This window comes from Streptopelia decaocto, assembly GCF_964273445.1.
Source record: "Streptopelia decaocto genome assembly, chromosome: 10".
Lineage (NCBI taxonomy): Eukaryota > Metazoa > Chordata > Aves > Columbiformes > Columbidae > Streptopelia > Streptopelia decaocto.
In genome coordinates this window covers 4,149,816-4,162,417 of record NC_138665.1, presented here as the reverse complement: position 1 = coordinate 4,162,417, position 12,602 = coordinate 4,149,816, and the positions used below count along the sequence as shown (strand labels likewise).

The window sequence follows — 12,602 nt, the reverse complement described above, 5'->3', positions numbered from 1 at the left end:
TACAAAGTCATAGAGACTGTGATGTAGCTGCACCTCTGTCTAGACTGAGCTCCCATTGTGCAGGGAGGTATCACACAAAGTCAATTCCATGTCCTGTGATGACTCCTGTGATCTGAAGGAAGAGGAGGAAGACTTGATCACATCGCAGAATCCAGTTGGTGGGATTTTGTTTAAATGATCTACATGACAGAAATCAATGTCTTTGTGCACAGCAGGTATGACAAATCAAAGTAACTTAGGACAAAATGCCTGTGTTGTACTGACAGATGGGAAGTGAAAAACCTGTACAAAACAGTGTTTCTCAGGCAAAAATAAACTGAAACGTTACTTAAGAAACATTATGGAAATCTAAATAAACAACTTCAGTATTAAAATCTACCATACCATTTTTATAATTAAATGAGAAGTGCTTCACACTTTCACACAGCACCAAGATGACTACGAAAACCACAAATTTACCTCTCCACACATCCACACCAGTGTCGCTGTGGTCTATTGACTTCAGTGGAACAACATCTGATCCACAGTAACGTAAAACAAGAGGAGAAACAGACCTGAAGACTGGAAATAAACCTGAGGTGTTTGGTGAAACATAATCCTCAGCATGAGACGCAAAAGGTGACTTTCCTGACAAGCGCTACCCAAATTCTTAATAGCTTTCTGTATGTAACCCCATCTCATTTCATCCTGACATAATCTTAATTAGTCTTAGTTCTACTGCAGAGAAGCCTACTGAGGCAGTTAGCACCATATAATTAATCAGACTTTTGCATGCATCACAGCAACCAACAGTGTCAAGTAACTGATGTGAGTTAATACAAACAGAAATCAGCCCTGCCTTTCCCCTTCACATGAACTAAAAGCATGTGGCATGCAATGAGCATATGATTACATGTTCTACACACCGCTTAATGTCCTTTATTCCCTTAGCAGCCACTGCTGAATTTATCATTACTCTCTGCAAAGTATGAGTTATTTTTTTTATGCTGGTACTAGGGGAAGAACATGCAATTTGGTATTTCTCCTAAATTTCAGTTTCTTCACAAAAGAATAAGTCCAGCAACTGAAATAAGCAATGATAAGACATAATTCTTGCTGCTTCAATTCATAAATCTCAGATTTTGTTTTCTTTCTGTGTGCTTTAGCAGCTTTTAAGAAATTGAATTTTGCACCTGCACATAAATATACATTTCTGAGCACTGCTGCAACACTGAGTCATCTCATAGCAACAGAAAATAATGTACTTACAAATATAAACATATGCAACGTACATACTAACTCACAGGATTAAAAGCTTCACCACCTATCTATATAATTGTAGATCTTAACTTTATTCTATTGTTTGAGATGTATCTTTTGTCTTAATTGCAAGAGCCAAGCATCACAGTATTGTGCCTAGTGTCACCAAGGGGGAAACCATCTGAATACATGACTTAATGGCAAAGAAGAAAAAAGCCACTGCTAAGGAAAACAATTTTATAAAGCTGATTCTCCATTCTTTTAAGGTTAAACTGAAACAGTTCAATAAGCAGTATAAAACCATAAGAAGGCTTATTCAGTTTTGTATGTCATCTGTAATATGCTGCAGTATTTAAGAGTAAATGCAATTTTTAAGACATGGCAGTGTTTTGCTTCAGCAGAACACAGTAAAACTACTTGCAAGAACAATTTAGCCCATAACTGATATTCAACGTAAGAAAGAGCAGACTAATGTTTTGCAGTTTCTCAGATTCTCAGAACCAGTGAGATAATAATCTCCACAGAAAAGGCAGTATTTAAACGATTATTTCAGGAACTGAAAGTCAACTGCTTAACACCTTCTCTACACTGTTTGTGCCCCAAAGCAGTTAAATATCTAAGACAGGAATTATTAAAAATTGTGACAGCTCTAGCAGTCTCATTTCCAATGGTATCTCAGGACAGGAACATGCACAGCCTATTCATTACCTGACACAAGGAGTCATTCACCATTATTACTGTTTAGGTTTAAGATATGAAGGCCTACCACAAAGAGTTAGGCAGCCTACTGGAATTGCCAAATATTTCAGGTGCTGTCATCCATGATTACTGCTCATCAAACAAAGGAATCTAATGTATTTCTCAGTATCTAATTGCCCTGCCTACATGAATCTTTATTTATTTTAATGCTGGAAGAATACAGTAATTATAACTCTGATAAGACTGCTACCAAGTTTGTTTGAACCTAACTAAACCAGCAGTAGCTGAAGATAATCAACTGTCCATTTTTGTTCCTGTTTCAGTAGATGGCGAATATGTTATCAAACAACATAGGAAGGAAGGAAGGAAAGATAAGATATGGTAGGTTATCTCAAACAACTCAAAGCCCATCACCAAGCTACGTATATGCACTGATGCCTTTTCCATCCTAAAGACACAGCTGTCCTTCATCCTCTAGCCCTGAGCTACATTTTACAACCCTACAGTCACCTGCACTGTCATCTAATTCAAACTTCAGAGCTAAAGTCAGGTTCCTGGGCTCAATTTCGCCAGCAAGAGCTGTGTTTTAACCTGTGGTTAAAATCTTAGTATGAACAAGGCAAAATGAAGCCTAGACACAACCTAAACTGCTCGAAAGGAATTATTCATCATAAGCTCATGATTAGACTGTGTCTGCCTAAAGATTGTCCACACTGAGAACTGTAGAAAAATGCAAGTTTGAGTCTGTGACTCTTCCCTCAAGACTTTGTTACTATCTCAGTGGGTCTGACAGTCATACCATCCAGACAAGTTCTAGAGAAGCTTCCACTGTTTTGGATGATTATTCCAGTCTGAAGTGCCAAATTTCTTATTAGATATGATCTGATGCATCTCTTTCCAAAGCAAACTTTATCAGCCTTAATCACGGTAAGTTTCATCAGTCCTGGAATACATTACAGTTTACTTTAACTCATGCTGTAAGTTTATTGCATTTGGCCACATCAAACCTTCCTTGCTCAGACAAATAACATATTCACAGAAGCATTCATTTAAAAGCAGACTAGACCAGAAATATGGATGTTTGGAGTAGTGGCTTTAAAAGATTTAAAAACTAATGGCATTCTTAACATTTCCATACTCGTTCTTACTTGATCTCATAGTCAGTATTTTTCAATGCTAGAAATACTTAACATCTCCAATTTACTCAGAAAATTCTGAACTCTTGGCATTCACCTAAACCAGACTAAAAATTACTGTCTTTCAACATACAGTATGTCCTTAGTTGGGTGATGCTATTAATCTTCAGTGTGAAAAGCACAGCCACTGAAGACTTGATCTTTATCAATATGCAGTAGCCCAGGGTATCAGAACTTGGTCATGGGGGCTGGGAATGGAATCTGAGTTTCTCTGGCTCCATTCAGACCCCTCTGAGCTGAAGGTCTTGGAGGTGTTAACTACAAAGCTGGTGAGAAGGGCAATGCCACAACTATCTGATGCAAAAAGTGCTACCCAGGTGAAATCTGTAACCAAGTAAAACCCAGATGCTCAGAGCAGCTGGCAATGGCTGCTCCACAGGAATACGCAAGATTCCTCACAGAAAATGTTTTCTGATGCTTAGATCTCTTTTTGACAGGATTGCTGCCTTTGGTGCTGCTTAGTGGTTAACAATTGTCTTAAGCATGGGAACACTGGTTTTAGTAGGTTTTCATTTAGTAAAACATATCTCTGGTCATTCTTGTCGTGTATCTAAATTCATCTCTGGATATCTATGTGACATATCTAGAGCATCTTTTCTCCAGCAGAGCCCTAATGCATCTTATGCATTTTATTTTTAGACTGTTATTGATGCCTAGACATCTCCAGAGTGTATCTTAGCATGGATTGTCTTTGTCCAGTGACAGGAGAAATGTGCATTTATGTAAAGTGGTGTGGGATTTGCAATGTCACACACAGTGGAAGGTCTTGCTTAAAAACCTACTTCATAGTGCCAAATTTTGTATTTTGCAAGAACTCAAAAACCCTGGCAAGCATTGAGTATGTGGTTTCATGGAAACCCGGTATTCCAAATTGAATGCTTGCACTGCTAACACCGTCCTCCAGACAACACGATCAGTAATACAAAGATGCCTTCGTTTCATTCATCCATTTGTTTTAGTTTCTTCAGAATAAACTTGTTTCCTAGTACCATGAGAATGTGCTACCTGCATCCAAAAGAAAACTGGGATGGGCTGCACATACAGATTCTGGTGGTACTTACAGCAAGTTATGAAATAGAAAAATCACTTCAAATGATGGTGCTTACCCCGTTCGGTGTCATAGAGGTACACAAACTTTTCCCACTTATAATGAGCCAAGAGACTCAAGATGGCTCCTTTTAATGCTGGCCGCATCTGGATGACAAACTGCACATCGGCATCTGTTGGGAAGCTGGGTGTGACGAAGGATGTGTGAAGGGCTCCACAAAATGACGTCAGCGTGTTCATTGACATCTGGTCATAGAATCCAAAGATGGCATAAACTCCTCTGGAAAACTGTGAACAGACTGAAAGAGACAGATGGGAGTGTTAGGATTTAACATACAATGAACACAGACAAAATTTCAAAGTATATTTCAAATAAGTCTTCTAACCAATCCTGAAATTATTTTGTATGATGCAGAAGATGGAATGAATTAATGAGATAATATACATTCATTTCAGTGTAGCTGCAAGTTGTACCAACTTTGTCACAATTAAACCGGCCCAAGCACATTTTTGATTGCGATTTATCCTGCTATATTTTTATAATCCACTGATCTCTCCATATTCTTTAAAAATAAACATGGAATTACATTGTTTTTCTGTAAAATTCCATGGAAGGAGACTGCATCAGAGAGAGCATGGGAGCTTGATATGTGAGATGCTGGGGCTCTGCTCCACGATAAAGATTGTGCAACCGAAACACACTACAGCATAGAAGCTGTAGGAGCCCTTCTACATCAAAACATTTCTGGACTGAGATGAGCAAATCCCATTCGTAATGAAAATAAGTTTCCCAGAAAATTGTTCATTCAACATTAACAATTTAACTTGTCAATAACTGCATTTAACATCAATTTTCAACTAGCGCCATTAACCACTTTTGCCAAAACGTTGCATATTTAACTTTGCAAAAAGCAAGGGGAAATAATCACCGGTAAAGACGACATGATTTCTACATGGAAATATACAGCATCTTTACTTCCAAAAGTACCACCATGAAACATTTTCCACCAGAAGTGCTACCATTCAGAATCACTAATGCCTGTTAAAGTAATTTTAAAAAGGATTCTCCACAGTATCAGCTCATCACAGCATCATGGATAGCACCTCAAACAGGTAGCCAGGCTTGAAAATTCAATTTTCTTCCTGGAGATCCAGATGCAAAAATATAAATGCTATTAAGGAATTTCTTTAAGTGTTTAAGCCGCTGCAACAGGACAACCAGTGGCGGGTACCAACCGCTGGCACAGACAGAAGAGAGATGCACACGAGGCACAGAGAGGGAATAAGAAGTAGTGATTTCTGAAATAGAAGTTTGCAGAAGTTCTCAACCACATTAAAGAAAAGATATAAAAGAAGTTATAATACAGCAATAATTTATTCCCAGAGGCATGACTGAGGAATTAAATACACTGTTTCAGAAGGCATTTTGTTAAACTATATACCAGCAGGATATAAAGTAGAAAAGCTACCATAAAAATGATCTGCTAAAGTAACAAATAAAAGGTACTATCAGGTGAAAAAAAGGAAAAATAAAGACTACAGTAGAAAGTGTGGCAGTTTTCAAATCATTTTAATGGCGTGTAAGCCCTCTGACTCGATGGGAATAGTCACTGAAGTGGGGCCAGCAGAGCTGGGCGTCCTCACATACACCCAGCCGGTACTGCACAGATCAGGCTTCTTTTACATATTTATTAATGGCCTAGTTTACTAGATTTTTTTCTGTAGATTCTCTCCTGTGGAGAAAGCAGAGAGGAGCAAGTATTTCAGGAAACATCCTTTCCTGCAATGGAAACAAAACATATTCTCAAACATCTCCTGACCCTAAACTCCCAGAGTATTTCGAATGATCTTGGGTTCACCTGTAATTTCCTATCAAATTAAAGTATAAGGCTCAGGAATACTTCTGAACTGCCACTCGAGTGAGATTTCTCAGACTTAGAGGGACAGAGTATCTGAAAAAAAAGTCACGGGGGCTCAGCAGAGAGAACAGGTGCAGTGCTGAAGGTAAGCGACAGCTCCAGTATGGACCAGTTCCTCTGCATTGTGCTGGGAACCACCTGAGAATCGGTCTAGTTTGTGCTCGCTCTTGTTCTTATGCACCCAAGCACCACAGTCAGCAGTTTGAAAACGGTTCGTCTTTGTCCTTTAGACAAAATACTGACTCTCATGGCTATTTTAAAACACTGAATTAAGGCGTATCGATTTTCATAGAAGGTTGAGATCATTTATGCAAAGAGCCCATTTTCAATTTGTGAATAATCTCAGAAAAAAATCAGAGTCTGCGGACAACCTGACCATAAGCAGGACCCTCTCCAAACAGCACCCAATAGCCAGCACGGAGCTGCTGCCCGCACCGAGCATCCCAGCGCAGGTGGGAGCTCCTGGCTTGGCCTTTCAGATAGTTGCAATTCGTGTTCCTAATAACTTTTTGTTCCTAAAAATACCTTCTAACAGTTGCACCTTTCTGCCCAGTCTTATTTCCCCTGATTCAGGTTTGTATTCACTGCAGATCTTCGGGACTTAACACTTTTACAGTCTATCTGTATTCTATTAGTTTCGAAAAATCTTCATCTCTTAAGCTCCTCTGCTTATTTCTTATAGTTTACGCTTCTTGACCATCTATTCTGCACACACTGTAGAGTGCCAATTCGAATTTATTGGCCCATTTAAAAGGCAAATAAACCTTTGTTTCTATAAGGAGAAGCTAAAAGGACAGATATCTTGAACCTCAATGTTCATTTGCATTTCCGAACTCACAGTTTTGTTACAATTTTGTAGCATTAGGTCTTTTGTTTAGTTTGTGCCTAATCTCCTATGTGATCAGATTAACCTACTGAACCCACAGCCATATTGTTACTTGTTTTCCAAAACCCAAACATTTGGTTACGTTCATTTTAATTACAATACTATTCTAACATCACTGATCCATACACAAATTTTTAAAAAGGCTAACTAAACCTTAACTTTAAGCTCTTTTTACAAACTACTTTCTATTGACAATCAGAACAATCCTCATGCTCCAGTAAGAACTTTGGTATTTTTCCTTAATTAATCACAGTTGATTGATGTTTGTTTTTCCCTTTCTGAAAAATGCAGATGGTTAAACTCATACTTTGGCTGTTAAAGAAGTGATTTAAACAAATCCTGATGCAAGCCCATTCCTCAAAAAAAGGATGTGTTTTTTGGTTTTTGCTGAGCTATGCCTTTATGAAATTGCTCTTAATTATAGTTATTAATACTGCGGATCTGCATCCATTTCCAAGTCACTTTATAATCTGATCTGTAAAAGTTGCAACCAGCACAAACAAGGAACAAAGGTCCTGAGCGCAGTTATCCAACAGGAGATCATAATAACCCATTACTTTGGCATTAGGTGCAAGGTGAGCATACATTAATGGAGACTCAGCCTGGGCCTGTTCCCAGAGCCAGGCAGCTGCCACGTGCCCTCATGCGCAGGAGAGGAAGGGGTGGCGGGACAGAAGCCTGTGAATTCCCAAGCGTGTGGAGGGAAGATGAGGAAGTTGCAGGTTGTCCAGTTCTGGGCCCCTCAGTTCCAGAAGGACAGGGAACTGCTGGAGAGAGTCCAGTGCAGGGCAACAAAGATGATGGAGTGGATCATCTCCCGTGTGAGGAAAGGCTGAGGGAGCTGGGGCTCTGGAGCTGGAGAAGAGGAGACTGAGGGGTGACCTCAGTAATGTTTACAGATATATAAAGGGTGAGTGTCAGGAGGATGGAACCAGGCTCTTCTCGGTGACAGCCAATGACAGGACAAGGGGTTATGGGTACAAACTGGAACACAGGAGGTTCCACTTAAATTTGAGAAGAAACTTCTACTCAGTGAGGGTCATAGAACACTGGCCGAGGCTGCCCAGGGAGGTTGTGGAGTGTCCTTCTCTGCAGACATTCCAACCCGCCTGGACACCTTCCTGTGTAACCTCATCTGGGTGTTCCTGCTCCATGGGGGGATTGCACTGGATGAGCTTTCCAGGTCCCTTCCAACCCCTGACACTCTGGGATTCTGTGTGACAGCCCGGAGTTTCCTGCCAAGGAAGGAAAACACTCGCAGCCAGAGTGATCACAGTGGTAAGTGGAATTTGATTTTAAAAAAACCTCAAACCAAAACAAACCACAAAACCAAACAAACAAAACCACAAATGGCAGCCCCCCCAAACAAACAAACCAACCATCAAATAACAAAAGCAAACAAGAACTCAAATAAAAATCTTCGTTTCTGTACCAAATAGCAGCTGAGCCACTGTAACCATCAGTGTGACTCAATGAACCCCAGAGCCTGCTGTCTTACCAGCAGCTCCATCCTGCCTCCAGTCAACCAGCCCCACCACAGAAACGTGATAAGATTAATCAAATGTGATTTTTTTTCCAGTCGGATCGCAGGAAGGCTCGAGGCCAGAGTCTCCAAAGATGCCCCATTTCACACAAGTTATTAGACATTTTGTGTATTTTTAAAATTAATGTTTTTGCTTTCTAATGGTATTTAGTTCTTCTGCCTTTTAGTGACTGTGAGTATTCCTGACACAGCAAGGCTGTATGTGCTCTGACATTTCTACTGTCTATTACCCAGAAGCTACACTCAAAACTTCTCCAACACCTTTATTTTTTTTCACTTTCAGTTCTTACTACAAACCACTGAAGCATTACTAGGAAGATTTAAAGGTAGGTTTCAATTTTGCTTGTTTAAAGAAAATATGTATAAAGCCAACAAAAGAAAATATGTTAATGGGTGGCTCTTAATGCACCATTTCCACTACTCATTAAGGACTGACTTGCAGAAGTTGGGAGGATCTTCCCCAGCATGGCAAACGGTGCCCAGGGCTGTAAGAGCCGGGCGGTTCTGGAGTCAGGGGCTGGAGGTACAGTCCCTGGACACCACTCCTTCACTACCATTTGTGTGGACAAGTAATTTCCCCTTTGTCCCTATGAAGCAGGTCTGACAAACCCGTCCCGTGTCCTGGGGGCACCGCGAGGCCGGGTCACTGGGAATCATGCAGCGCTGTGGGACCAGCGCAGCCACAACTTACGCTGCTGCACGTTGCTCGTGCCAGTGCCTCGGTTTTGTGTTCTGTGTTTCCCTCAGCTGTGAAATCATTTTATTCCCTCCACTTTCTTCTGCCGGTTGTCTTGGATTCCAGACAATTCTCACTGCCAGCCTCTGCCAACAGACTAATGGCACTACTTTGTAATGGAATAATATGCAGTGTATCTCAGAGCAGTTGCTATATTCTATGCAAGGCTCCATCCTATGACTTCCTTGCTGTAACAAGGCATGGTTTATCATGAACATCACTTCATGCAGAAAGCATACAGGTTCTCGGAGAGACCGACAGTGCCTCTCTTGCTTTCTTTCCCTTTCGCTTCAAAACACTGAATGAAAAGGGACACTCTCTGCCCTGAGCCCTCAGATCAGCACAGCAACTGCCCCTGAATGCAGAAGGAGCTACTTTGGGTGGGTCTCCAGGCAATTAGGCTTGAGAGCTTCCTTTAAAGATAAATTCATCACACTAAAAATTAAAAATGAAATTAACTGGATTTACCTAAGGCAAATAAAGCTAGCTTTTACATTTAACTTGTTAAGACATCAAATTCTGGCAAGAAGAAAATATTCCATGGAGCTGTTTAAAATTCAGCTGAGAAAAGAAGCATTTCTGGAAACATCAATTTCTGAAATAGTTAATAGTGAATATTCTTGATGGTGGGAGGGAACCAAGAAATTACAACTTGGAATGGGATATAACTCCTCCTGAGATATTTGCTATAGCATCATTTCTCATCCTATCTAACAAAGGATGTGCCCTTACAAACATAAAAACATTCCCCAAAACACACAAACAAAACCGAAAAAACCCAAAACACAGAAAACAAGAAATCAAACAACAGCAACAACAAAATCCACACCAACACACACAAAAAACCAACCCAAAACCTCACAGCAAAGATCAAAACAAAAGTATGATTTACTCTCATTACTTCATTTACGGCAACAGTTTTCTCGGTGATACAACTGCAGTGTGTTTATTTAGTTCTTTTTATAAAGAACTACTCAGCTTGCTTCATTCTATTTGCCTTCTTCAAACATAGACACTTCCTTCAGTTTGCATTTCTTTTTAGAAGAGCAAATAAAATAAAGCCAGTATGTTCAGGCACTGGGAGGGAAGCATTATTAAATTACAAATGAAAGGCATAAAGATTAATCCATTCATATTATATTTTACAAACCATTTACTGGAAAGCAATCCAAAACAAATGTCTAGATCCAAGCAACCCCAAACATTCTCTGGTCAAGATCCTGTTCCAGATGACTTTTGTCACCCTGTCATGACTCCATCACGCGTTATTAAATGAGTCTTTATTTCTTATCCACTTTTCAGGATGATTTCGGAACCCTGATTGCAAGTACAGCTCCTGGGGGCTGGGTGCTGTACAAATGCACGACCACAACCCTGGTTTCCTTCAGTATACCCAATTATTTATGACATACAAGACTCGACTCATTAAACTTTACACATTTTGGCCTATATATATACTACTAGAGTCAAATAAAAGCCTCACAATGCACATGAATTTGCTGCGTGCTGGATCTTCCATTCACACTGGAACATTTGTGTGCATTTTATGAGCGTATGAAAAATGCCAGCTTGCAACAATAAAAATAGGCCACTCAGGCTGCCCTGGTGCCAGCAGCAACACCAGCAGCAACACCAGCAGCAACACCAGCAGCAACACCAGCAGCAACACCAGCAGCACGGAGCCTCGTGCACACCCTGATGCCAAGAGGTGCTGCTGAGACCTGCGACGGCCGCTCAGGACCAATGCACATCTGAAGTCTGATCCTTTCAGACAGAAAGGCTGAAGAAAGACAGTTTCAGAAAGCACTCAGAGAGAGGTACCTTCGGATCTGATGTACTTTGTCCAGTAGCGTGACTTCACTCAGATAAAAGGTAAACCAGGACCAAAACCTGTGCTCCCAAACTGTCAATGAGATGTATACGCAAATAAAGCTTTGGTATTTAAAATAACTAGCTAATATATTTAAAATAACTAGCTAATATATTTAAAATGTCAATAACAAGGACATCCTTGAGCTACAAACTGTAAGACAGACAGAAAGTCAGGCAGGACACCGCCCGGATTGTCCTGAGCAAGCTGTGCTGAGCTCTCTGAAAAGCGTTCTTCATCCAGGCAGAGAACGTACTGCAGGTGGCCCGAGTGGCTCGGAACGTGCTACGCTGCTTGTGCTGCTGTTACCCACTTGCTTACTGTCTAGTTCCCAAGCTGCTCCCAAAGCTGAGATTATGTGGAGCCTGAGCCACCCCTGTTTGCAGGTCACTGGGCACAAAGCTAAAAAAACGAAAAAAAATGTGAAGAACCTTATGACATTCAAGCACAAAGCAAGTATCTATCAAATGAGCACCTGCCAAATTAAAATGTATGTTTCACTTTCCATCAAAAAACCCAAACAACTCTGTATTTATAACACATTTCTGATGGCGGAAGAAACACAGGAGTCAATCCACCCTGTTTCAAGGAAAAGTATCAGCCCCTTATCAGTAGGTCCAAATTATAAAAAGATTTTGTTTAACTGGAATCACTACTATACATGTTTTTTTTTAAAACACCGTGGATTTGGAGTTCTATGAGAACACTCCTTCTGAAAGGCTCTGAATCAGATTATCATGGCTCAATTTGAAGTATAATCTATTGGAGCCTGAGGGAAACAAAACAGGGGTTTCAAGCATAAAATGGACTAAAGGCGAGAGGAGATAGGTACATGCCATACAAATCAACTGATTTTTTTGGAAGATGATTTTAAAAATATGTTAGGTATTTGAGGACTATGCTTAAGTATGTGCTATCAGAACACTGCATTACCTTGCTTGTTTCTTTACAAGATGGAGTTCAAGCTCTCAGATCAGGCACCACAAATAGCCAAATTATCTATTTTTAAAGCCATCCTGGCAATCCACAACCTCCTACTGTTAACAGACCACTTTCCATTCTAATCCCACCAGCCCCACAAGCCGCTCACAAGGGAGAATTCCTTTCGGAGTTGAAGGGAAGACATCAAATACACACTATGCAGTTTAAAACAAAAACCTCTTAGAAAGAAGAGTTGTAACACCATTGCAGAACTTGGGTCTAAACTCTGCATATTTGTGCTATCTGTGAGCTCCTTCCACTTACTGCTGATGCTGGTCCTGACACCAGAGGAGATAGTAGGAGGAGCAGCAAGAGGCTTCTCTTCGCAGCGAGTTAAACTCATGGCTGGGGGGCATGGGAAGGCATCAGTATCTGCCTTTCGTGCTTTGATGAAGAGATGTGTCTGCTCAGTTTCTCCAGGACAATCAATGCCTTGCCAGCAACAGCAGCATGTGCAACATGCACTCTGCTCCTGATGGGCAGCTC

At 40.5% G+C, this 12,602-nt stretch overlaps 1 protein-coding gene across 2 annotated transcripts in view; it reads right to left on the bottom strand.

Annotated features, from left to right (window-relative positions):
* GRIA3 (glutamate ionotropic receptor AMPA type subunit 3) overlaps window positions 1-12,602 on the bottom strand; it is a 144,568-nt gene that overhangs the window by 108,664 nt on the left and 23,302 nt on the right. For both annotated transcript variants that reach the window (XM_082061564.1, XM_082061563.1), the window contains exon 3: window positions 4,241-4,480. In XM_082061564.1, the coding sequence (XP_081917690.1) occupies window positions 4,241-4,480 (240 nt within the window). The remainder of the gene's footprint in view (window positions 1-4,240; window positions 4,481-12,602) is intronic.